Here is a 26,065-nt window from a genome sequence, read left to right on the forward strand (position 1 = left end):
CATGAGGTCATGTCTGCCATTTTCTTTTCTGACCACCCCACCCCCTCTTGGATACCCTTGCATCATGGGAGAGAAAAGCAGACCCATTTTCAAAACTACCCTCCTGCTGAACTCTGCATCAGTAACCGCACTCAATTTAAAAGCCACAAGTTTGTCAGAATAAAAACATTCCATCCCACAGTGGCTGCGTATTAGAGAGAATGGAGTAGGGCTTCTTGGGGCCGGAAATTTATTGAAGCCTTTGCTCAGCATTTTCCAGCACAGGAAAACCCAAAAGATGCTTATTAAGGGTATTGCTAAGTGGTTTGTCAAGGCAAACTCTATGCCCTTTTTGCTTCAGAGAAGAGAATGACACTCAGACAGTTTGAGACAGTTTGGTCTAGTGGTTAAGGCACCAGGCTAGAAAGCAGTCCAAATCCTGCCTTAGCCATGAAAGGCATTGAGGTGACTTCGGACCAGTCCCTTCCTCCCTCTCTCTCTCTCAGCCCAACCCACCTCACAGGGTTGTTGTAGAGAAAATAGGAGGAGAAAGATATGTTGTATATGTTCACTGCCTTGAGGTATCTGTAGAAGTAATAAAGGCAGCATATAAGTAAGTAAGTAAATAAATAAGAATACCAAACATGGTTTCCCCCCCCCAAAAAAAAGATAATTGAACTTTCTTGAGTTTTTTTTCTTTGAGAATGTTTTATTTCTCATCCAAGAAGTTTTTTCAGTTCTTCTTGCATGAGAAGTGAAAGGTTTTCAAAGAAAAAAACAAACCAAGAAGATCCAAATGTCTTTTTGAAAAAGTGCTTTTGGGGCAATGCTGACCTGGATGATTGAAAATATCAATCGGTCAATCAATAAGATGCTCTTCGTTAAGGAGAAGTAGTGCCCCTTTGAAGTAAAGATTCCCAACTGCACCCTCAGGTGGGTCCTTATTATTGTAAAGGGCAGTCCCTTATTTCAGCAAGCTGCCCTCCAGGTTGACTGTTTTTTCACAAGCTCACTTTGGCTCTTCATTTTGGCCATTTAACTTTTAGGATACAGATGATACCCCTTCACGTCCAGTCTCTCACATTCATGTGGAAAGACGATGGAAATTAAATTATCTTCCTTAAAATAATTTCCCCCACACTGTTTGATTTTAGATAGTTTTATTAGGATACGCATTAAAGCGGGGTTTTTTGGGGGGGTGTTTCTTGGATTCAATCTTGAATTTTCTTTGGTAAAACAAAATAATAAACATCAAAAATTGTGTTTTTATATCCTTAGGAACCTCTTTCAGACTTATCCCTTTTTCAGAGTTGTCATTTATTTTATTTCATTTAAGAAAATAGGATCACTACAGCATATTTATAGAGAGTGCGCACAATGTTTTGTATCTGGCGAACAAGTGCAGACGTTACAACCCCCCCCCCCCAAAAAAAAGATAGAACATAGAACCACCGTGTTGGAAGGGACCTAGATCTCTTCCAACATTGATCAAGCCAGGAGATCTTGTACCAACCCAGTCAAATCCTTCAACCAGAGTACAGCTGAAAGGGACCTTGGAGGAGTCTTAGTCCAGCCCCCTCCTCAAGCAGGGGAACCCAAACAGTTTGAGACAAATGACTGTCCAGTCTCTTTTTAAACATCTTCAGTGTTGGAGCATCCATAACTTCTGGAGGCAACTTCTGTTCCACTGATTAATTGTCCTCACTGTCAGGGAATTTCTCCTTAGTTCCGGGTGGCTTCTCCCCTTGATTAGTTTCCGTCCATTGCTTCTTGTCTTACTTTCTAGTTCTTTGACCCCTCCTCTTCTGCGTGGCAGCCTCTCGAATCCTGGAATAAAGCTAGCATTCTTTTCTCTAGACTGGCCATACCCTAAATCATATACCATACATAAATCCAGTTATTCCACTCATGGGGTCACGAAAGAAGCATAAAATGAGCCTCCAACTCCATTGTCCCCTGGGCAATGATAACGTCACCGGCAAATATTTTCTCCTCGGAAGCACTTTGACACTGGGCTTCCGACACAGAAGTAAAAGTCGTAGTTATTCCACGGTTTCCATCTCCTAATATTCGGAGTTCCTCATCAGAACTGGGTGCACGTGAACATTATTAAAGTTTTGCAACAGGCAGTCTAACCTTCCCCTTGCAATTGCTCTCTGTTACGCACTCATCCACAGGTAGAATCCTAGTTGAGGAAAGAACCACTCTGAAGCCTGCTAACGTGTGTGCTGCAGCCGGACTTTGAAACAAGAAGAAAATAGTAGCTGTTGGGAGTTGATGAGCAAAGGCTGTCTCTCATGTTGCAGGTTGTTTTAATGCTCTGTCCTCAGAATGCCTCCCAAGCATGACAGTTGGATGCGCATGCAAAGCAAATACTTTAGGAAATTGGATTTGGTAGCAATTTCCAACCCACCATTTCCCCCTTCCTCCCCCCCCTTGCAAAATGAGCTTTCCTGCAGTCTCCTTATACAACCCTGCTTTCTGCCCTGTTTGTTCAGCTCCTCTGCAGCTGTGACATAATGTTTTTGATAACTTGCGCGGGAAGAATTTCGCTGGTGGCCACACTGGGGAGGAAAATCTGTTTTGCATTAACCACACACGCCACTTATTTATGGAGCAATAATTAGCCCATGCGCAGCAAAAAAACCAAAATTATTCCCTTCTCTCTTCTGCGCCTGCCGCTGCCCCACCCAGGCTGTCCCTGGGTCTCTTCCAGCCAGGCTCCCCTGCTCAAGTCCTTTGCTGAAAGCACCAGGGGGATCCACAGAGGATCCCTGGGGCAGAATCCAGCACCCCAAAGCCCAAGCTGGACAACATGCGTGGCACAAAATGCATCCTGGTGTTCCCAAAGAACATTTGGAGAGGCGGCTTTGGTCTGGAGGCCTGAAGAGCGCCTGCCTGTTGTCAGCATTTCAAGCCTCAGAAGTTGAGCCTGCTGAGCATTGGCCTGAGCAGGTCTGCTTAGCAGGCTCAGTGCAACGCCCGGTGGCTGAACTTGAGCCACGCTAAGTTCTGTGTCAGAACCCAGCAGAGCGTAGTACCTTGTAGCACTTAATCTAATTGTCGCCGATATGCTTCTAAAAGGCTGGCCTCTGTTCTCCCCAAATGGACCTAGGCCACCGTAGTTCTGTTGCGGTTTTCTTTCTGCATTATTAGCATGTCTTGAACACTTCTTGCATGTATTTATTTAGCGTATGGCATATTCAGGGGTGGGATTCTACAGGTTCGCACCTATTCGCTAGAACCGGTTGTTAACATTCTAAGCAGTTCAGAGAACCGGTTGTTAGAAGAAATTACTGGGCTAATCCTGTGAGGAAGGCAGGAAGGAAACATTCTGGTGTTGCTTACAGAAACTGCCTCTTCGTTAACCCTTATTCCATTCTTGGCAGGACTAGACTTCCTGTCTCAGGAATGTCTCTGGAGTTTTTTCCCCTCCTTTGTTGGTACTTTGCTTGTGTGGAGTGACCCTTCAAAGTTACAATGGCACTGAAAAAAGTGACTTATGACCATTTTTCACACTTACGACTGTTGCAGCATCCCCACAGTCATGAGAGGCCAGGCGAGGAGATGCATGCCTCAATGTGAGTGATGTTGAGTTGGCTATGTCCAGCCAGTCACATGACCACAAAGCCACACCCACCAACTAAGCCACGCCCATAGAGCCAGTTGTTAAAAAATTTGAATCCCACCCCTGGGCATATCATACATGGACTAGCACGTTAACCTTTCACCTAGACTGGTAAAACACAATAAAATGTGTTTTACCTATGTTCTAGTGTCAAGGTCTAAGCCATTGGTCCCCACACTTTCCCACCTTACAGACTGGTGGGGCGGGGAGAGGAAATTGTTCCACGCAAGCGGCAGGTGCAGCTCCATTTGCGCGAGTGGTAGGGACGCAGGCATATGAGTGCCCGCCACTCAGGCAAATGGAGGGGTGTGCATGCGCTCGCTTGCTGCTTGTGCGGTCCAGTTCTGAATGGGCTGCAGTGTCCAGTTCCGGGTCATAGCCTGGGGATTGGGGACCCCTGGTCTAGACTCCAGGCCATCTAACCATTGAAACGCAGCATTGTTTATATTAAAAATAGTTACTGGACTGGTATATAGTCCAGTATAGTGCCCTCGGCTTACAGCCGGTCACTATATGGTCTACAGTTTGACAGGGGACTGCGCAGTCCCACTGAGGGGAGGCTACTATGCCCCATTTATGCAGGGAGTCTCTGCAGATGCTGTGTGAGGTGCAAATCCTCTTGTCCATTGCTGACACGGTAGTTCAAAGCCTGGCACCATTTTTATAGGGTCATTTATATGTTTCGTTTAGCCTCTTTTGCAAATCTCAACTGCACCCAACTTTGGTGCTTGTAATTCTTGGCACTGGGGACAGATTCACATGGCCAGAGAGAGAGAGAGAGAGAAAGTACTGTTTATTGTGAGTGCTTTGCGAGTGGTCTTTGAACTCGGTTGTGCGAGATGGTTTTAATTTTCCTCACTGAAGAGTGCCAAGGCAGTGTATTTCTCTTTTTAAAAGTAGAAAAAAAACGCAAGGTGGAGTTTGTCTTGATAGGCCACCCAGCATCACCTTGAAGGCAGATTCTCTTAACCACCATGGGATTCACACATGCAGTGGTCCACTTAGCAACCAGGACAAAAAGATCATAAAAAGGAAATTCCAGTCCCAGTTGTGGCCGTAAGTTGAGGACTATCTGTAATCAGAGAGAGTGCACATTCTTGATGGGTTTTTTTTGAAAAAGTGTGTTTACGAGCGGGGAGGGGAGGGAGAGGGAGAGGACAGGATGGGAGAATAGCAACAGGGAAGCTTTTGGAAATGAAAAAGAATGCAGAATACAGAATGAGTTGGAAGGGACCTTGGAGGTCTTCTAGTCCAGCCCCCTGCTCCAGCAGGAGAACCTATGCCATGTTAGACAGGTGACTGTCCAGTCTCTTCTTAAAAGCCTCCCGTGATGGAGCAGCCACGATTCCTGAAGGCAAGCAGTTCCACCGGTTAATTCTCCTCCCTGTCAGGAAATTTCTCCTTAGTTCTAGGTTGCTTCGCTCCTCGATTAGTTTCCATCCATTGTTTCTTCTCCTGTCCTCTGGCGACAAGTTGACAAGTCCTCTTCTTTGTGACAGCCTCTAAAACATTGGAAAACTGCTATCATGTCGCTCTAGTCCTGAGAGCATTCAAAATATTTGAATAAAACTACAGACACAGATTTCCCACCATTATCATTCAAGTTGGGAATCATTGCTTTATTTTTCCAGGCATCTGATTTCTTGCTCATCTCGAGGCAAAGTTGGAAAACCCAAAGCTTTCCATACAGGCCTTTCTTAATCCATGTTGGCTTCCGCGGTGCTGGATTTGAACTCTTATCATCCCCTGAATCCTTGGCTAGAGATGATGAAGTTTTGAACTCCAGCACATCTGGAGAGCCTGGGGTTGAGGAAGATGTTTGTTCTGAGTGTTATTTACCAGAGAAAACTTTTTTTAAATTTTCTCTTTAGCCGTGGCTGTTCTTTGACCTGCCTAAAGCCATGGCTCTGTTTAAGGTGGAAAATCCAATAGATTTTTTTAAAAAAGAAATATTGGGAAATGGGTTACAAATCATCCTCTTGGCAGATGGAACATCCGTGTATGATCCCAGCTGGCTTCCCGTTCCATAATCCATGTTTCTTCTGCAACCTACCAGGAACATGCAGAAGCTTAATTGGATCAGAAGCAGAGGCAAAGGTGGCTCCTTTGGTCCACAACAGCACAAAGCAAATGGGTGTACAAAAAATAGGCCGCATTCCTCACAATGTGTTAGCAAACATGGTGCCTGGAGCCGAGGGATGGGGACTGTTGACGTGTGTTTTCCAGCATGATGATTCTGCTTTCCATGTCAATTCCTGAAGAAAATATAAAGTGTTTGCAAGATGGCAACTTTCAAGTTCAAATGCCTTTGAATAACAGAGTTGGAAGGAATCTTTGAAATCTTCTAATCCAACCCCTTGCTCAAGCAGGAGACCCTATACAATTGCAGACAAGTGGCTGTCCAGTATTTTCTTTTAAAACCCCAGAAAGAAGCACCCACAACTTCTGGTGGCAAGTTGTTCCATTGATTAATTGTTCTCACTGTTGGGAAATGTCTCTAGTTCTAGGTTGCTTCTCTCCTTGATGAGTCTCCATCCGTTGGTTCTTGTCCTGCCTTCTCAGGTGCTTTGGAGAATAGGTTGACCTCCTTTTCTAATGGCAGCCCCTCAAATATTGGACTGCTGCTATCACGTCCCCCCAGTCCTTCTTCTCTCTAGCTGGCCATACCCAATTCCTGCAATCATTCCTCATATGTTTCAGTGATTTAAAAAAATATTTTCTAACCTTGAGGCTGCCCTTGCAGTTAATCAGGGATCCAGGCATGAGTAAGGGCTTGTTTTCCTGCAGAAGTTAGTGCTGACCTAGCTTGAACATAGAATAAAAGGATCAGAAGGGGCCTTAAAGGCCTTCTAGTCCAACTCCTTTCTCAAGGTAGGAGACCTTATGCCATTCCAGACAAAGGCCTATCCAATCTCTACTTAAAAACCTCTATTGATGGCTCATCCATCACTTCTGAAGGCAGGCGGTTCCCTTGGTTAATTGTTCGTATTGATGGGAAATCTCTACTTAGATCTTTCTTTTATGATATTCTACCCATTATTTCTTGTCATGCCCTCAGGCCCAGAATAGTTTTGGATAATAGTTTGACCCTCTCTTCTCTGTGACAGCCCTTGAAGTATGGGAAGATGGCTATCAGGTTTCCCCCGAGCCTTCTTCTTTTTTTTAGACTAGCTATACCTAGTTCCTTCAACTGTCCATCGTACGGTTTAGTTTCTTGTCCCCTAATCATCTTTATTGCTCTTCTAGGCACTCTTTCTATCTTTCACAGTTCTGCCTTGCACAGTTCTCTGCCTATCCATTTGGAAAGGAGTTTTGAAAGACCACCTGAGTCCGGTTCTATACAGGATCCAAGACACAATTTTTTAAAACTACGGCCATCGGTCTTACATGGTATAGCACAGACCTCTTATACTAAAGGCAATGAGGTCTGAACACTGTAAGCCAGGCAGTGCAGAATGAGAAAGGGTTCCTTTTAGTCCTCCAAAGCCACTGGGGTCGTTTGGAGCCAAACAAAATTCTCACAGACAATTAAGTCTTGCAAACGCAGTGAAGAAAAGTCCAGGGTAATGGAAAACAAATGTTTTCTAAAAGCAGCAGAACTATTAAACTTAGTGGTTTGGATGCTTTGCCATTTCGTTTGGAATGGAACAGGTGGAAAAGAAGAGGGTGCAGACCTGTATTGGCAAGAGTATCTTTTTCTAATTGCAGGATGCAAATTAAGAGGCTCTAATATGTTTAGACATAAATATTTAAACATGGTGCTGCATATTTTCAAGTGTCTGGCTGTCTCCAGCTTGAAATTTATAATGGATAACAAGATGCATTTGTAAAAGGCATAGCGTTTTACAAAGGAGCAGAGGACACACCAGATTCCAGTTGAGTCCAGAGACAAATAACAGGCAATAATAGGGAAGATAGTTTAACAAAAACCAGCCCCCTTCCTCCCCACTCCCCCCGCCCAATATATTTATTGACCATCTAAATCAGGGGTCTCCAACCTCGGCCACTTTAAGACTTGTGGACTTCAGCTCCCAGAATTCCTCAGCCAGGAAAGCAAAGCAAAACTGGGCGAGGAATTCTGGGAGTTGAAGTCCACAAGTGTTGAAGTGGCCGAGGTTGGAGACCCCTGATCTAAATCAATGTTTTTCAACTCTGGCAAGATAAGTGGACTTCAACTCCCAGAATTCCCTAGCAAGAGTTGATAGGGTGAGGCTTTCTCCTTGGTGGGATTAGGATATTGTTTCTTACTTGTTTGTCTGGTATTAATCCCTGCTTATCTGTGCGTTGATGAGGATGTGTTGTGGTCTTTTTGTTACCTTCTTAGCTCTTTATTGTGGTTTAGTTTTTTCTGTCTACTGATGACTGATTTGTCTGAATGCCACGCTTCCAAGAATTCTCCAGCCTTCTTGAATATGCTTTACCCTCACCAATGCTGGCAGGACAAGCTACTGACTCTTAACAGGGAGCAAACCCCACATTCCCTTTCACTGTTGGTGTTACCTAGTCATTATCATCATCATTCTAGTGTCATCATGGTTTATCCACTGCGGGATGAAGGTTTCTTCTGCATGTTTCCAACCAATATGGTCTCAAGCTTTCTTTTGCCAATTAGGCCCACCATACTTGCTGATGTCATTGATCCATCCCATTTTATGTCTCTTTTGTGGATGTTTTTTTATCAAGTGATCAAGTCACAAGGTTGACTCAGCCTTCCATCCTTCCAAGGTCAGTAAAATGAGGACCCGGATTGTTGGGGGCCAGAGGCTGACTCTGTAAACCACGTAGCTGCAAAGCAGTGTGTATAAGTCTAAGGGCTATTGCTATTACCTAGTATGGTAATGATATTCCTGCAAGCAAACAAGTAAGTTCAGAGAGTACCAAAAGCTCCAAGATGCAGCTTGATTTATTTATACCAACCCTGGCCAATTCAGAAGACAGATACCACCAAACCCCAGTGGTCAATGTCCTGGGACCAGGGGTGGGATTCAACCGGCATTACTACCATGAACCGATTACGTTTGGATTACGTTTTGCTGCACGCACGTGTAAAAAAACCTTAAACTGTGCCGCCCAGACAGCTGAAAAGCGCAGCGCGCAGGTGCGCAGAGTTTGAAAAGCCTCTTTTCCCCTGCTTTTTCAACCTCAGCTGTGCTGTGCTGTGCAAAGCAGCTGAGGTTGAAAAAGCAGGAAATAAAGGACAGGTAAGAGCCCAGGCAGGCAGGTGGGCTACACAGCAGCAAACACAGAATCGGTTTGGTGTCTGCTGCTCTTCAGAGCTACTGGGTCTATAGAGCCGGGCAGAACTGGTAGCATCCCACCTCTGCCCGGGACTCTTTTTTTCCCTCCTGCTGTTATTGATCACCAAGCCGCAATGTCCATCTTCCCAGGTCATTCATCATCATCAACAAGATTCAGCTGAGGTGCTTCCAGGGTGAGCCACTATTGCCGTGTTTCCATCGCACATGTTCCTGGGCTGCTTTCTCCACAAGATGTTATTTGAAATCTAGCAATTTGGGAGGAGGGATAAACATCTGCCTCGCTTGTGTTGTGCTTGGCATCAAGTGGCTGTTTAAAGTTTCTGAAAAGCACGTGTGCTGGAACTATCTCCTGTAGACTTATGGCTTGGGTGGTTGATGCTAAGTGGCTCTCAGAAGAGCGGTCTTTGTGTAATTATCATGTCAATGGGAATGTCTTCTCTTTCTTTTTGAACATGCTTGGATAAAGTCTGGGGTTACAAGGCAGAGCTCGGTTTTCAAAGGGAAATTAATTTTGGTGAAGATAGCACCAGAGCAATTGTTGGGCTGCAGAAAATTTACAGTGGGATTTATTCATGGGGACTGATCCTTTCTTCACACTGCTGGTACATCACAGAAGCCCACAGTGATGAATCTGTTGGCACAGACTTTCTGAGAAGCATTACCAGGATATTCTCACTAGCCAGGATTGGTCTGGAGGGGGCTGTGAAGCCAAAGTGCCTTTTAGATGACATACAGGAAGGGAGAAGATTATAGCTCACAGATTGAGGTCTCTGCAGGCACCAGCCCCTGGCTGACCTCGGCTGGGCAAGCATGCTAAACAAGTTAGGCTTGGCTAGGACTTGGGTGCAGAACCACTTGGATGCTCACGGGAAAATCAGGAGGCCTGAACATCTCAGTCTCAGAGCCTAGGCCAGGCTGGGAAGTTACAGCAATCCATAGAGCAGGGGTAGTCAACCTTTTTATACCTACCGCCCACTTTTGTATCTCTGTTAGTAGTAAATTTTTCTAACCACCCACTGGTTCCACAGTAATTATATAATTATAATTATATAATTTTAAAGTAGGGGACAAAACCCCTACCACCCGCCATGAAAGCGGGAATGCCCACTAGTGGGCGGTAGGGACCAGGTTGACTACCACTGCCATAGAGTAAGAGTGGTGACAGAGCCTGTAATGTGAGGTTGTGAGACAAATGCCTCCCCTTTTGTTCTTGGATTAGAGGGTTGATGGGGAGCCTGGGTGGTAATGCTCATTTTGTCAGTCAATCGGCTGTGGACACCCTGTTGAAAAACACTTCTAAGCCACCCAGAGTCATATGGGGCCTATAGAAATGGAATAAACAAACAAACAAACACTACTTGTTAGGACTCTGAAAAAACTCAGGGTCCTTCCTTCCTTCCTTCCTTCCTTCCCACATCTCTAGGGAAAGGGAGGAGTTCTGTTGGCATAATGGTTAGAGTGCAGTATGGGCTCAGGGTTGACCCAGCATTCCCTCCTTCTGAGGTTGGAGCGAGATTGTTGCGAGCAACCCAGTCAACCACTCACAGAGTGCTTAAAGCACTAGGAGGTGGCATATAAGTGCTATTGTTATTGCTACTGTTATTGCTATTCTGAGGCCAAATTTCCCTTTGGTGAACAATACTGCTATCAGACCACAACAGAGGAGAGTCAGACAAAAAGCCGGATGGTTTCCTTCAATGTGTCGTATATCATCATCTGCTTTGTGAAGCACAGCCAGCTGATCTGCTTTCTAGGATTGTGAAATGAGAATGAGCAAACCAGTCTACTTCACACACACACACACACACACACACACACCATTTTTGAGGATTTATCCAGAATGGTTTTGTTCAACTTTTTGGCAGGGTGGAATGGGGAGTAAGGAAAACACGCACGCACGCACGCACACACACACACACACACACACACACACACATTAAACTCTGGTTGCAGTTTGGTTCAAGTTTCTCCAAGGACACAGATCCTTCTTTACAACTATACCCGATGTATATTCTTTTGGCCAAGAAGTTCCACCTCTTATGAGCGATCTTGAGTTTATTTTTGTCAGGATTATAAGCATTTGTGAGGAATATCTGGTCCTGGGAGTGTCTGCTGAAGTTTCCTCTCTAATACCGGTAGGGTTTGTGAGTTGTGCTTATTACTTATTTATTTAATGTATGATGAGAACATGATAGAAGTAAACATATATACACAGTCCATGTAATTATAAGTTATGGGGGTATTGTAGGGGCTTCCTAGCTAGATGTCCAGTTCAGCTGTTTAGGCTATTGCCTCTGGCATTGCTTCATGCAGATCTTCCAGGGAACCAGAAAGCAGAGATCATGGGGCAATCTTGCACAATATGTTTACTAGTTTGCACATCAGCTCCACAATCACAATAAGGGGAATCTTTCCATCCCCAGTGATACAAGACAGATGCACTTCTTCCAGTTTTCATTTGGGTGTTGTATCTTATGATTTATCATGATTATATTTTATGATTATGATCATGATTTATAACACTGCTTGTATGGTATTCAGCAGGTCCTGACCAGTGCTGGAGAACCAGTAGCGGAAATTTTGAGTAGTTCAGAGAACCGGCCAATCCCGCCTCTGACTGGAGATTTTACAGTCTCCTTCCCCTGCCACGCCCACCAAGCCACGGCCACAGAACCGGTAGGAAAACAAATTGAATCCCACCACTGTCCTATACCACTCCAGACAAATAGCTGTCCAGGCTCTTCTTGAAAGTCTCTAATGTTTGAGCACTGGAGGGAAGCTGTTCCCCTGATGAATTGTTCTCACTGTCGGGAAATTCCTCCTTAATTCCAGATTGCTTCTCTCCTCGGTTAGTTTCCATCTGTTGCTTCTTGTCCTGCCCTCAGGGGCTTTGGAGAATAGGTTGAACCTGCCCCTCAAATATTGGAAAACTGCTATCCTGTCTCCCCCCAGTCCTTGTTTTCACCAGTCTAGACAAACCCAACCCAGTGGTGGGATTCTACTGGTTCGGCAGAACTGGTCTTTCTTTTTTTTTTCCCCTCCCAACGATCAGCTGTTCTGATGATCTTCCTCGCTGTCTTACTGCTTTGCCCAAGAGGCTTCCCTGAGGCCCAGGAGGCAAAAAAACGGAGCCTGTGTGTGTGTGTCTGTGTGTCTGTGTGTCTCTCTCTGTGTGTGTCTCTGTGTGTGTGTGCTGCAAAAAAAAGAAGAAGCCGCCCCTACCCAGTCACATGGCCATGCCCACCTAGCCACTCCCACCTAGCCATGCCCACAGAACCGGTAGTAAAAATATCTGCATCCCACCCCGACCCAATCCCTGAAACCCTTTTTTTCGTATGTTTTAGCCTCCAGGACCCCTAATCATCTTTGTTGCTCTTCTCTGCACTCTTTCCAGAGTCTCTACGTTTTTCTTATAATATGGTGGCTGAAACTGGATGCAGCATTCCAAGGGTGGCCCTACTAAGGCTTTGTAAAGGGGTACTAATGCTTTACACTCCTTCCACACCTCCTGCTGGAGAAAATCTTAGCCCTGCTCACCTCCTTTTTCGGTTCTCTTGTAAAGTCTTTTAAAAACATTTCTGATCACACGGCAAATGAGTGTATGTGCACATCAAAGTCCTGCTCAAAGGGTGTTTTTCCTGCATTCCCACAGAATTATGACTTGCATTTGTACAGCTGAGTCTTTATTACTGGTCATAATTATCCTGGCTGAGATAGAACACCTAAAATGATTTTTACAGTCCCCATAATGGCCCTTTCAAAGCCATCCGGGGAAACACAGCATATTTCTGATCCACCCTGACCTCATTTAAATAGGGCCGTTAGGTTTGTTAGGACTGCAAAGAGGGGGCCATGTGGGAGGCCCAGCGCTGCCGTGTAACGATGCTAGTAAAAGCAAATATTTTCAGAGTGGAGCTCCCATCTCCAGTGCTGGTGGCTCTACAGAGCAAGGACGAGCCACACAAGAGGGGCATTCTCATTTTAATGGTGCATGAAACAGGCTATGTTTTTGTACATTGAATGTAAATAAGCTTAGTTGGAAATAAATTGAGGACCTCAGATAAGGTAGAGAAAGTCTGCTGGCTTGCCCCTAAAAGGAAATTTAGCTGGGAGGAGGGTTCAGATGCATTCCAATCTGTGGTGGGATTCAGCCAGTTCACACCACTTCGGGAGAACCGGTTGTTAACTTGCTGAGCAGTTTGGTGAACTGGTTGTTGGAAGAAATCACTGGGGCAGAGAACCGGTGGTGAAATTATTTGAATCCCACCACTGATTACAATGCTGGACACAAACCTAGATGTTATGTTTATCCATGAGAGAGGTCACTGAGGGAATCAACACCATACACTGTTTTGCGTACCTGCAATGCATGTTTAAAAGGTACTGAGAGAAGAGAACATTTGCAGGCCAGGGTTGAACTGTGGAATCTTTGGTGCACTCTTAACTTTTCTTGCAGGCATTTTATGACCCACTAGAGAACATCATCAGTGTTAGAAGGGAGTAGGGTTTGGGAAGAAGAGGAGGAGGAGGACTGTGGGGACCTTGGTGGAAACCATAGATAAGATTCTTCCTTAATCCAACCTATTCTACCACCCAACTTCTTTTTCTTCTGAAGGACTACTTTTATTGCAAAATAAATATGGATTTGCACCACAGGTATTTCAACTGACATAGGACATAGGAGTTTTACTCTATTTTCCAATTTGTTTCACTTTCACATGTTCATTAAAAAAAAAACCCCTGTCCAGATTATATATTTGGACAGCAATTCAATGCCACTCTAAATTTGCACTTTGTCAGGGCTGTTTGATTCAGCCAGTCAATATTTCACACCTGTCAGGACAGTAGTGGCAACTGATGCAAATCAGAACATTTGCATCTGATGAAGTCATGGTGCACATGGTTGGCAATGCATTGCAAAGTGTTTGAGATGATTTACAACTGGCTTCTTAACCCGCTAGTTCCATTTCAATAGCTGTACTGCTTCAAGTGTGGTCATCTTTATTGAGGTGTGATTCATCCATAGACGACCTGACCCCTCCTAAATCACCAGAGTACTTACCTGGTTGTTCTCAAGAAAGTGTGGCTAGTCTGGTGAGATTCTTATGAATTGACGAGTCGCAATAAAGATACTTCTCTGATCAATTCACAGTATCATTCTGATGCCTTGGGGTACCTGACAATTGTGATTCACTGAATGAGCTAATGTGGCTGCATTTTCACATAATGCCGAACCATTCATTATGGTTTTATAAATGTAGAGAACCAGAAATGAGTTTGGAGGAGGATGTAATAATCAGCAAAACATGAATTAGGACATTGAACAAACTCTCTCTCTCTTCTCTCTTTCTCTCCCTCCCTCTTTCCCACTCTCCCTCTCCCTCTTTCTCTCTCTCTCCCTCCCTCTCTCCCTCCCTCCCTCCATGCACAAGGTTGCTTGTGACATTATAGGAAAAGGTAGCATTACATATGTCATTGTGAACTTTTGAAGGAAACAATGAGACAGAAATTGAACACATAAAGAAATAGGAAGTAATTTATGCTACTTCGCAGCTTTATTTGGCAAGATAATTCTCCACCAGAAAACAATGGATGAGAACAGTTTACAGTGTTCATTACTGTCCCCTGTGAATGACATTTGTCTCTAAATATTTAATTGTCAGGTTTTCCCATCCTGTATTCCTCTTTCTGCAATTCTTTCATTTTTCAAATCTCAGCCCCCTCGAATGTTCTATAAATGGAAAGCTAGGGTCAAAATCGACTGACAAAGAATAGGTTGTTTTACTTTTTAAAAAATAATAATTATACACCTAGTATTTTTGTGAGGTGAGGTGAAATGACATTTACTACATCTGATTGCCTAACGTGTATCCATAGTTACTAACCAATAGGAATATTGCCGACCCAAAATTTACATAACTAAAGGGAAAATTCATATTCCAATGCTAAGATTGGACATTTTAAAACAGGGTAGTGTGTGAAGAGGTTATTCTTTTGATTTCATTCTTTTAGATGTTTATCTTGGAGAAACGCACTATAAATTAGGATGGAATGACTAAGGAATGTTAAAGGTTACTTTTGTTTTCATAAACAAGCAATAAAATAGGATAACTTTCTATTTTATATTTTTTTAAGAAAAACACTAAGCCATGGGACTATGCAATTACTATTATTTAGCATGAAAAATAAGGAACAAAAATTGTTGAAATAGAACTGTTCTCATTTAATCCCTGTCTCTCCTCTCTCTCCCTCCATCCGGCTCAGCTCTGGCGAAGCAAGAAAGGCTTATGAAACCTGAACTGAACATCAATCGTGACTATATTATAGTGGAAACCGGAGATTCCTTCAGCATAACTTGCAGGTAAATACATGGCATTCCAAACCAAGTGGAAATTTAGATTTCCAGGAGATGTTGTCCTGGAATATTACAGAAATTAGGTATGGCTAATCTTGAGAAAAGGAAGGACTGGGGAGGGGGGAGATGGCAGCAGGATTCCAGTATCTGAGGTGTTGCCACAAAGAGGTGGTCAACCTGTTTTCCAAAGCACCTGAAGGCAGGACAAGAAACAGTATTTGGAAATTAATCAAGGAGAGAAGCAACCTACCCTGTTTCTCCAACAATATGGCCTCCCCCAAGAGGAAGTCCCAGCCTGTTTTATAGGCATGAAATGAAATTAAGCCCCTCCCCCCAAATTAAGGCCTATATTAAAACATGCAAAATGGGGGGAATGGTGGTGGTGGGGCCTTGCCATTAGGAAGTACTTTTGTTGCACACCCGGATATGGTGCTGCCTGCGTTGACCCCGATACGAAGTGCCCCACCAACGCCGAGGTCAACATCCAAGCCGTCGCCGCCCACCCAAAGATGCAAGTGGGGGGGAATTAAGTCACCCCCGAAAAGACGCCCTAGCCATTTTTTCAGGGCTCAAAAAAAAAAAAAGACTCGGCCTTATTATATGAGAAACACGGTAGAACTAAGGAGAAATTTCCTGACGGTGAGATCAGTTAATTCAGTTAGTGAGATGAACCAGTGGGATGGCTTGCCTTCAGAAGTGGTGGGTGCTCCATCCCTGGAAGCTTTTAAGAAAAGACTGGACAGCCACTTGTCTGAAATGGGATAGTGCCTCCTGTTCAAGCAGTGGGTTGGACTAGAAGACCTCCAAGGTCCTTTCCAACTCTATTATTCTGTTATTCTGAAATACCTTCTAGGATCTGAGGCATCAGCCTAAAACTCACAGTTTCCCTAAACGTCTTGAGCAGAGGGAAAAATAAGTGTAGTTCCAGACCGACCTTCAAAAAAAAATAGTCCATGAAAGAATGTCTATGCAGGGTGGAAGGTTTGCAAGAAGTGCTGAAACAGACTTTGGGATAAGATAGATATAATATTGTGATTGTCAGTTTGGTGTGTGGTGAAGGCCTCATGCTAGAAACCGGAAACCATGAGTTTTAGTCCTGTCTTAGTCAAAGCTGTCAGGGTGATCCTGAGTTAGTCATTTTCTTTCTGACCTGGGAAGAAGGCTAACCACTATTGGAAATCTGCCAAGAAAACTTCAGGGACTAGTCTAGGTGACTTACAATGACCTACAACTGGTATTCATATTTACGATCGTCTCCGCATCCACGGGATCAAAATTTGGTGACTTGGCAACCGTCATATATTTATAACATGATCACTATCTGCAACCTTCCTAACTGTCAGTAAAATCAATGCAGAAACCAGAGTCACTTAGCAACTGCATAATTCATTTAACCGTTGCCGCGATCCAATTAACAACTGCGGGGAAAAGAGGTTGTAAAATCAGATGTGATTCATTTAACAACCATCTTGATTAGCAAGGAAATTCTAATACCACTTGTTGTCATAAGTCAGGAACTAACTGCATTTCTTTTCCTGCAGCGTCTTTCCATGTTGTATAGCAACATTGCCAGCAAAGTCAAACAAGCCAACTTGTTGCAATACAATGGACAGCAATCATGATTTCCCTCTAGAGTTAATAGCGCAGGGGGGTCCAGAATAAGGACAGTCTAAAAAAGCCAGGATGGCGGTCAGGGCCCCACAAATAAATCCTGGCAATGCATATATACAAACTGGGGAGAGCTACAATTCGCTGCAGCCAACTTGCCACGGCCAAATTGTTGGAGACAACTCACTGTGGGACGAGAGCTACAGTAATATCGAAGGGATGATGGAGTAAAAAGGATGAAATGATGGAATAAAGAAAGGATGCCAAAGGATGCCGAAATGAAATGTAATGACAAAAATTAAAGTAATGTTTTAATTATTTGAAACAATTAAATGGAATTGTTGAATTGTCCTGTGGCGAATTGTCCCACAGCGAGTTGGCCTTGGCCATTTGGCTGTAGCAAATCGACCACAGCAAGATCGCCATGGCAAGTTGTCCCATTCTATTTTGCATGGTGATAGCCACCACCCTGGCTTTTATGACACACACACACAACCCAACACCATACAATGGCATTATTATTGCTGTGGTTATCTTTCCCCACAGCCCGTTGCATTGCAGAAAAGAAAGATTGCACTCCACACTTTAATCCCTCAGAACCTTTGAACAGGTTAATTTATCTCCCGAAGCAGCTTGAGAAATTGCTGACCTGTGACAGCCTTGCTGAATGAAGACAAGATTGCAGGATTTAGTGGCAGCAAAATAGGTGGTTTACAGGATCTTCTTCAGCATGAAAGAACATGATAGTGGGTAATGCAATTATGCAACTGGATGCCAAATAAATCAATTTTGCAAACAATGTGAGTCATAAGTGTTTTGTGACCTCTGTAGGTTGAAAATTCAGTGAAAGACAGCAGCCGGTGGTATCTATCCCCATCTTGGCCAGTTGCTTTGAAGGAGAAGGAAAGGGATGGGGGGAAGAAGGAGGAGGAGGAGGAAAATTTGGCATGGTCAGGACCAAGATAGAAAAAGTCTTCCTCTGAAAGATGGTATCTATTCTTAAATTTAAAGTATGAATTGTTCTTTTGCCCTTGCATAGTCAGAACTAACACTATTGGAAAACTTGTGATTAGCATTACAAAGACAGAGGAGGAAAGCCAGGAGAGGCTAAAAATGGCTCCTAGCTGGTTAGCAGAATTGTTACTAATACTGATATATCTTGATGGTCCACAGAAGAGGGATAGGAGGAATGGGAGATCTAAAATATTCTCTAGGGAATGTTCACATTTCATTTCCCCCAAGGGCTTCAAAGCGTGCAGGTGTGTTTCATTCTTAAAAGCAGTCGTGTCTTTTCCAGGGACCAAATGACAGGAACAGAGGACAAGCAGATGAGCCAGGGAAAGATTCTAGAATCATACAAGTGGGGAACATTTAAATATTGGTCAAAAGAAAGCAAAGGAAATGCTCTAAAGACAGGTAGTGCAACATTGATACTCTGAATTACTTTCTCCTAATGTTTTCCAAAAGGTTGCACAGGCCTAACAGCCTGCCTCCTTGCCTTATAATCTCTTACCTTTGTTTGATTCCTGGGGCTCCAGAAAGAAGGAGAAACACTGAAAACAATTCTCTGCACCAGGTAGTTTTATGTCTGGGAGCATAGGCTCTATTGTGGCCAATAAACCTCCACTGGACATAGAAAACACATCACTGTGCTGTAAAGCAGGGATGTCCAATCTTGGCAATTTTAAAACTTGTGGACTTCAACTCCCAGAAATACCCAGCATGGCTGGGGAATTCTGGGAGTTGAAATCCACAGGTCTTAAAGTTGCCAAGGTTGGATACCCCTGCTATGAAGCATGGCCAAACACAAACTTTACTCCACTGCTTAATCAGATTTCCTTTAATGTGGAATTTCAACACTTGCTTATTTATTTGTATTAGAGTTCACATCCCAACTTTACTATGTTCAATTCAAAGTGGCATACACAGTTCTCCCTGATGTAGAACATAGAAAGACAGAGTTGTAAGGGACTTTGGCAGTCTTCTAAACCAGGGGTGGCCAACCTTTTGGACCTCAGGGACCACCAAACTCATAATTTTAGATCCCAGGGATCGCTAACTGTGGTCGTAGCCTAATTTGTGGGTGTGGCTTGGTGGTCATGTGGCTGGACATGGCTTGTATGTAAATATTATAAATATTTATATAAATATTGATTTTTTTATGAAAAAAGAGCAACTTTTACCCCAAATCAGGCAAAGCAGGCAGGCAGATTGAGTTGCTCACAGAATCATTCAGTGATCTGTCTATCTGCCATCGGCTAGCTCAATCTCTGAAATTTGCTTGCCGTGAGTCTGCACTGAATTTGCTTGCTCTGTACTTATGTACAGAATATGTAAAATATGTGTATTTTATCTCTTCTTGTTTTGTCCCCCGGGTTGGTTGGGCTTAGATAGAGGGGATGACTGGCCCAAGGTCACCCAGCCAATTTCTGCAAATAAGGGAGGTTTCCTGATTCCTAGTCTTCACCAAACTAAGTTTCCATGTTGCCCTTCTTTATTCATGTCAGAAGCACCTACAAATTATAGCTATATAACATTCAAAACTGAGCAAATAAAATAGGTATAATTCATAGAAAATGTAGCATATGCAAAAGCATGTAGAATAAATAGGATTAAAACGGGGAGTCTGGTCTGAGCTTCTTCGATCCGCGATTGTGCGCATTTTTGATCTGTGCTCGCCGCTGGAGCACTCCGAGCTGGCTGGTTTCAGGGCTAAGCCACCCCGTAGAGGTGGTGAAGAGTGGGGAGACTGCCAGCAGGGTCAAAGAGAGTCACATCTCTCCTCCCCAGCTGGCCATTACTCCCTTTCCCGAAGGCGGTTGCAGCAGTGGTCAGAAATGGCCACCTCAAAGAAGAACTTGACCGGAAAAGAATGTGCAGGAGGAAGATAAGAAGAGAAAGTTTTGGCTGACCGGGTCAAACAGCAAAAGCAACAAATAAGGTACCCTGGAATTTAAATTTAATAACATTTTCCCAAAGAAGATTTTGAAGCTGCGAAGGAGAGAGAGAAGGGAAAGGATTAGGTTTTTTTTCCTTCCCTTCCTGATACTGACAGCTAAGAGATTTAAGCAAGAAATCAGCAAAAATCCACTTTGACATTAACAGGCATTTAAGCTGGAAATGAAATGTCAAAGGGATAATAAAGATTTCTGGATTCTCAAAAACTTTTAAAAGAAGGGAAAAAAAGCAAAAGGGTGGGATCTGGAAAAATGGAGGAGACCACCTGGAAGTGAAAGGAATTAATAGTGAAACTTTAACAAGATTCCTAAAAGATACATTTTAGCTGAAACTTTGTAACAAGATAATAGAAGCCCAGGAAGAGAAAGTGGAAAAAAGAAGCAAGAAGAAACAGCTTTGGATTATTTGGATTACTTATTGATTTTTGGATTTTTGGCTATTGGATCTAAAGGACTAAAATTAATCGGGTGGTTGTTTAAAAGTTTTTAAAATGGTATCACTTTTGGAAGAATTGAGAATGGAACTTAAAAAACAAAAAGAAGATGCACAAGAAGGAAGAAGTTCTTTTGGCTTCGTATTTCAATTTTTAGAAATGGAGATCCTGAACTATGAGAAACGATAAGAAATGCCTGTTGAACAAGAAGGGTGAGACAAAGAAGAAGCCATCTTCAATGACCAAGTATTTCTATGTGGGGAAAAGAAAGGAAAGGGGGGAAAGAGAGTGAAAAATTTAAGATCTGAAAAAACAACTCAAAAAAAGAATAGTTTGAAAAGTAATTACAATATTAGGAAGAAACAGAAGAGAGGATTGCAGAAGAGAGAATCAGAATTAGAGAGAGAAGGGGTCAAAAAGGGAAGGGAGAAGAAGAGGGGGAAGAGGGAAAGGAAAAGAAATTATAAAGGACAGAAACAGGATAAAGAGAAACAGGGAAAACGTACAAGGATTAAAGGTATAAGCCTATTTAGAAGACACAGAGATAATGGGTGAAAATTTAATTGAAAGGGGGATTCTGTAAGGGTACATAAGATAGTATTGTTATATTAGAAATAGAAATGAACTTTGAAAATGCGAAACAAGTGTGATTAAAATGATAGATAAAATACTCATTGTACTGTAATGGAATGTTTAATAAATAAATGAAATAAAGAGAAAGAGAGAATGAAATTAGGAAAGGAGGGGAACATTTTAATTATTATTAATGTGTTATAAAAATTTAAGTGAAGAGGAATATGAAAGAAATATGAAAAAAATTATGGAAATATTATAAGTGTTCCTAGAAGTATGATATCCTATTGTAAAGAAATGTTAAAGATGTTAAAGATTATAACTAACATTAATGATAGAGCTGAATTGGAATAGAATAAGTATTTTATTTATTCTTGTAATATATATACTTTCTCTTCAAGAACTTAGTGCATATTTTAAGAATGCACCAAGCAGAATTCCACTGGAAGTTATGTGTTATATTGAATGTTATAATTGTAAAGGCATAAATTGAAATTTAAATAAGAGTTGAATGGATAAGAATTAAAAGATGCAAAGGTGTCATACTCCAATCAGTAACTACAGGGGAAAATTTTGTGTAATGAGAAAAGAAAATATGAAATTGAAACAGGTCAGACAAAAGTATAAATATAATGATTAGAAAGATATTGAAACTTAGAAAAAGATATGTATAATTGGATTTAGAAAGGAATAAGATAATTAAAAGCAAGATTGAGAAAATTAAGGGAAGGGAAAATTATTGAGAAAATGTTAAAATAGTAATAAGATATGGAATAGAACACAAAGATGAATATGGAATTGAATTTGTGTCTGCATGGAGAAGTGATAACTCGGGGCCATGCTATTCTCAAAAAAAGAAATTTTACTTGTATTATGTTTTGTGAAAACCCAAATAAAATTTTTATATATAAAAAAGAACAAATAGGATTAAAACTAAATGACATTTGCCCAGTATCGGGCCATGTTTTCTTTCCCAGCATGAGGTCTTCCTCTGTGTGTGCTGAAGGACACAGTCTGTACCATAGCATGTGTGATATGGGTTGTTCTCCATATTAACAGAATTATTTTCTGTAAGGGAGTCCCATTTTCTTAGATTGTCCTTTGATCTTCCTACCCTGGTGTGTAGTCTCCTTAATGATTTCCATATAGGCCAAGGTTGTTGTTGGACAGGCAGCAAACAGCCCATGTGGTTGTGGCCAGTTGCCTGGCAGCATCTTATGTTACGCCTGAAACTGATGGAATGGTACTTTCTCTCGCTAGGGGCTCGCATGGCTTGACCTGGCAAGCTGAAGAGGCACAGATCACCCACAGCAAGCGGTGGCATATTCACAAGCAGAAATGTTCAGAGAAACCATGGCCTTCCTGCAGCACAATTGGAGTTAACCGAGCCATGGCCAATGACACCGGCTATTTCATCTGCTTTTATGACCACCTGCCCTTCACGGAGGAACTGACAGCCAAGTTATATGTCTTTGTTAAAGGTAATGCTATTGATTCGTTGATTCAGATAACATAGGAAAGATAAGGAGGAGGCAGAGGAGAAAGGAAAAGATGGAATTGGAGCCCAGATGATTTGGAGAAATTTCCTGACAGGGAGGACAATTAATCATTAAAATGGCTTGCCTTCATGTGTTGTGAGTGCTCATCACCGAAGGTTTTGGTGATCCATTTGTCCGGAATGGTATAGGGTTAGAAGACCTTCAAGGACCCTTAAAGCTCTGCTATTCTGTCTTCTGTAATTCAGATCTCAATTTGGGTGGCCATGTCATGGCTAGAACAATTTCCATAGGGCTCCAGTTTCGGCTTTATAGTCAAGATTTTCTGCCATTGGTGGTGCTGCAATGTCTCTAGAAGGCATCCAAAGTCCCTTATTCTATGTTCCATTAAAGAAATCAGAATGGTTATGGAGGTTGGTGTGATGTGCTATCACCGGGTTCTTATGGAGACCACATGGAGGATCAAAGCAGATATCCAATTCCAATCAATCCTATTAATAGCATAGTCAAGGAGAGATACGTTTGGGTGAAAAAAAATGAATATGGCAGCTGCCTGGGAGTCCCAGGCCTTTTTGATATGCATCTCATGTAAAGAAGAGATCAGGGCTTCAATTAGACCATTGTCACTTGAATTTTTGTATCCCCCCTTCCCCCCCAAGCCCTTGGCAAAGGCAAAGGTTGTGAAAGTTGAAATCTGAAGTGTCAGAGCTCCATCCCACAAAGAACAAACAACCTGTCTCTAACACTAGCAAATGCACAGACTTGTATAGCACTTTATAATGCTTTCCAGCTCTCTCTAAGCAGTTTACAGAGTCACCCTCTTGCCCCAACAATCTAGATCCTCATTTTACTGACATCAGAAGGATGGAAGGCCGAGTCATCCTTCAGCCGGTCAGGATCAAATTTCTGGCGGTCTGCAGAATCATCTGCAATCCTGCATTCTAACCACTTCACCACCATGGCTTTTTAGGAATACCAACACGCATTGAGGAGCTTAGTAGTGAAAATTTCATGGGCTAGACTCAGATAAGTAGCTTTAATGGAAGATGCTGTGAAAGTGACATTGATCTGCAACTGCAGGATCTAAGGCTGTAGTCATGCTTATGTGTCTACTCCAGGATTTAAACTCTGCATCCTTTTCTCTGAGGGTAAACTCAGCCATGGTGGCTGAGAACATCTACAGGAGTGTTCGATACTATTCTTGTCTTATCTCAACCTCTTTACGTCCAACTTTGTTGGGGTCAGCCCACCTTCCCGGCATCTGGACCAGAATTTCTCAACCTTGGCAACTTGAAGATCTGTGGACTTCAATGCTCAGAACTGATGTGAACTTGTCACACTCTGGACAGAAAGGAACACTGGTTTGAAAGAGGGGTCAAAGATCCATGTTAAAATTGAGCAGCCCTCTCACAATAGAAGGGGAGGGATACAACATTGTCTACCTCTAGTCTACAATACAGTCCTTTCAGCAGTCCTAAGAAGGTTCCACAGCCACTTGCACTCTGGTTCAGGTGATGCCGAGGGTACATCTAAACACCCAAATGGCCTCAATGACTCTCAGAGAGCTAAGGACTGGCCTTCAGAGTGCTAATGATCGGATGATTGCAATAATGTAAATCCTTCCATTTCACACCATTCAGTTAGAACTGAAGAAGCTTCTTGGATGAGAAATGAAATGTTTTCATGGAAAAAAGCCAAGAAAGTCTAGTTTGCCTTTTGAAAAGCACCTTTAGTTTGCTGATTATGTTGGGCACCTCGCTAATGTGGTCAGGATGAAAGCACAGCAGCAAACAGGAAAGGCTGAGTTATGGAGAATGGTAGACCTAAGGAACAAAGAATTAGAACCAAATTCCCTGGCAGTTGTTGGCCAATCCAATTACTTCTGGTGGCATCTGAAGAGTAAAGCTGTACTGATCTTATTATGTAAGCCTTCCTTCAGTGTTCATAAATATCTTGTCCTTGGATTTAAGGGATAACATTAAAAGACAAAACAACATACGTAATCCTTCCAAACCTGGGATGCAAAATTGCAGCTGTGTTGTAATTGTTCCTTTTTATATCAGGGACTCTACTCAACCAGCCATTCTTTTGTGACCATCTAGCCAGAGGCTAGGAGGGAAGGAGCTCTTGAAACAGAAAGCATACTATCTTGAATTCTTAAAAACATCTAGCTTGTCCTGGTAAAGTGACCACTGCTTTCTAAAAATCACCACAGCAGCCTTAGGATAATGGAACAAGCAGAAGAGAATCTCTGGTTTTTAATACACGTCTGAGTATAATCTTTCCTCTAGTTAAGCTTGGAAATAAGCATGTGATTCAACCTTTTACTCCAACTATGAGTCAGGTCTTACAGAGATGAGATCTCATTGAAGATGCAACCACCAAGAAGTTCTGATTAGACTCCCAGATCAGTGATGAGGCACTAATAACTCCATGTTCCTAAGTCCTGATCTGTAAACTCTAACTTCATTCTCAAGCTGTGTCTATGTAGCCCACAAGAGAGTTGACGCCTTTCTATTGAAAAAGCAAGGAAGCAATGAAGCAGGAAGTTATATGGAGAGGTACCATTAAAGGACAGCCTCCTCAGGAGTAGCCATTACTCTTGAGTAATTCGGCTCCTGCAATTGGAGATAGCTAGTGCCCGCAGTTTTGGGATAAAGTCTAGGCAGATCCAGTGTGAAGGAAGGACTCAACAGTTTAGATTAGAACACTTCTGTGATAGTCCAACTCAGCTTATTGATGATAAGTCATATCAATACTTTTATTTATAGTCAAAGAGCAAAGAAACCAATTGAAGTCCATGAATCAAATAATGGAGGAGGAGGAGGAGAAATTCAGAAGCAGTGCTTCCTGGTGGCAACTACATTTGAACAGAATTTAGAGACATTTAATGGATTTGTCAATAGATCAATTATCTAGTAAGTTTTCTCCTCCTTGGTTTGAATATCAGGAGTTTGACATTTTTGTCTGCTCATCTCTCTTAGCTTTTCTGCCTGAATTTAGTTGATTTTGAAAAGTTTTAACAACCAGCATACTTTTTTTTTTAATGTGGTTTGGATTTTTGAATTAACATTTTCTTTTTTTTAGTTTTTCTTTGAAAAGAAAACCAAGCATTGCTATCTTTTCCCCTGATGGTCATGTGAAGGGATAGGAAGGCTTTTTTTCCTCCTGCTCCTAATTAGGCTATAAAAGTCATACTAAATATATTTAAAATAAATTTAAGGGACATATTTATAAAAGCTAAGGTTTTATGGGGCTCTGGAGTCTACAAATCCAGAGGAATCCCAAAAAGTCTTGGAGTTGCCAGTCCCTGTTTTGAGACAACATTGCTTTGTTCAACTTTCTTCAGTCTGCCATCCTACTAAAGGGTTAAACAGTGCCTTCTACCATACCCAGTTGGTACGATGAAGGGATAATGGAAGTTGTAGTTCATCCAGAAATCCCTGGAAAATGTAGGCTAGCCTGGGATATCAAAACATTCCAGAAGCCAATCTCTTCTGAAAACTCCATGGCTTTTGATGGCCTCAAGAGTCAAGGGAAACTTCATCTAGAGAAAAGCATCAATTATGTCTATTAAACTGTGTGGGGGGAGCACTTCCCATTCAAAGGCCTTGCACCACAAAGAGGCACAAACGGTGCCAGTTATGTTCTGTCCCCCAGGATCCTCTGCAAAGGAGAGCCATGCAAATCCAAGAAAGGGCTGGACAGCTTGAATATGAAAAGAATAGAGCTTGCAGGCACCTTGCAGGTCTTCTAGTCCACCCCCTGCTCAAGCAG

The 26,065-nt window shown here is 42.5% G+C and overlaps 1 protein-coding gene across 2 annotated transcripts in view; it reads left to right on the top strand.

Moving 5' to 3' along the window:
- Positions 1 to 26,065, top strand: part of LOC113437917 (vascular endothelial growth factor receptor kdr-like) — a 183,757-nt gene that overhangs the window by 35,084 nt on the left and 122,608 nt on the right. For both annotated transcript variants that reach the window (XM_026703127.2, XM_026703128.2), the window contains exons 2-3: positions 15,130 to 15,226; positions 22,053 to 22,273. In XM_026703127.2, the coding sequence (XP_026558912.1) occupies positions 15,130 to 15,226; positions 22,053 to 22,273 (318 nt within the window). The remainder of the gene's footprint in view (positions 1 to 15,129; positions 15,227 to 22,052; positions 22,274 to 26,065) is intronic.

The sequence above is a fragment of the Pseudonaja textilis genome, chromosome 12 (genome assembly GCF_049901715.1).
Source record: "Pseudonaja textilis isolate UNSWEBS1 chromosome 12, rPseTex1.2, whole genome shotgun sequence".
In the NCBI taxonomy this organism is placed as follows: Eukaryota; Metazoa; Chordata; class Lepidosauria; order Squamata; family Elapidae; genus Pseudonaja; species Pseudonaja textilis.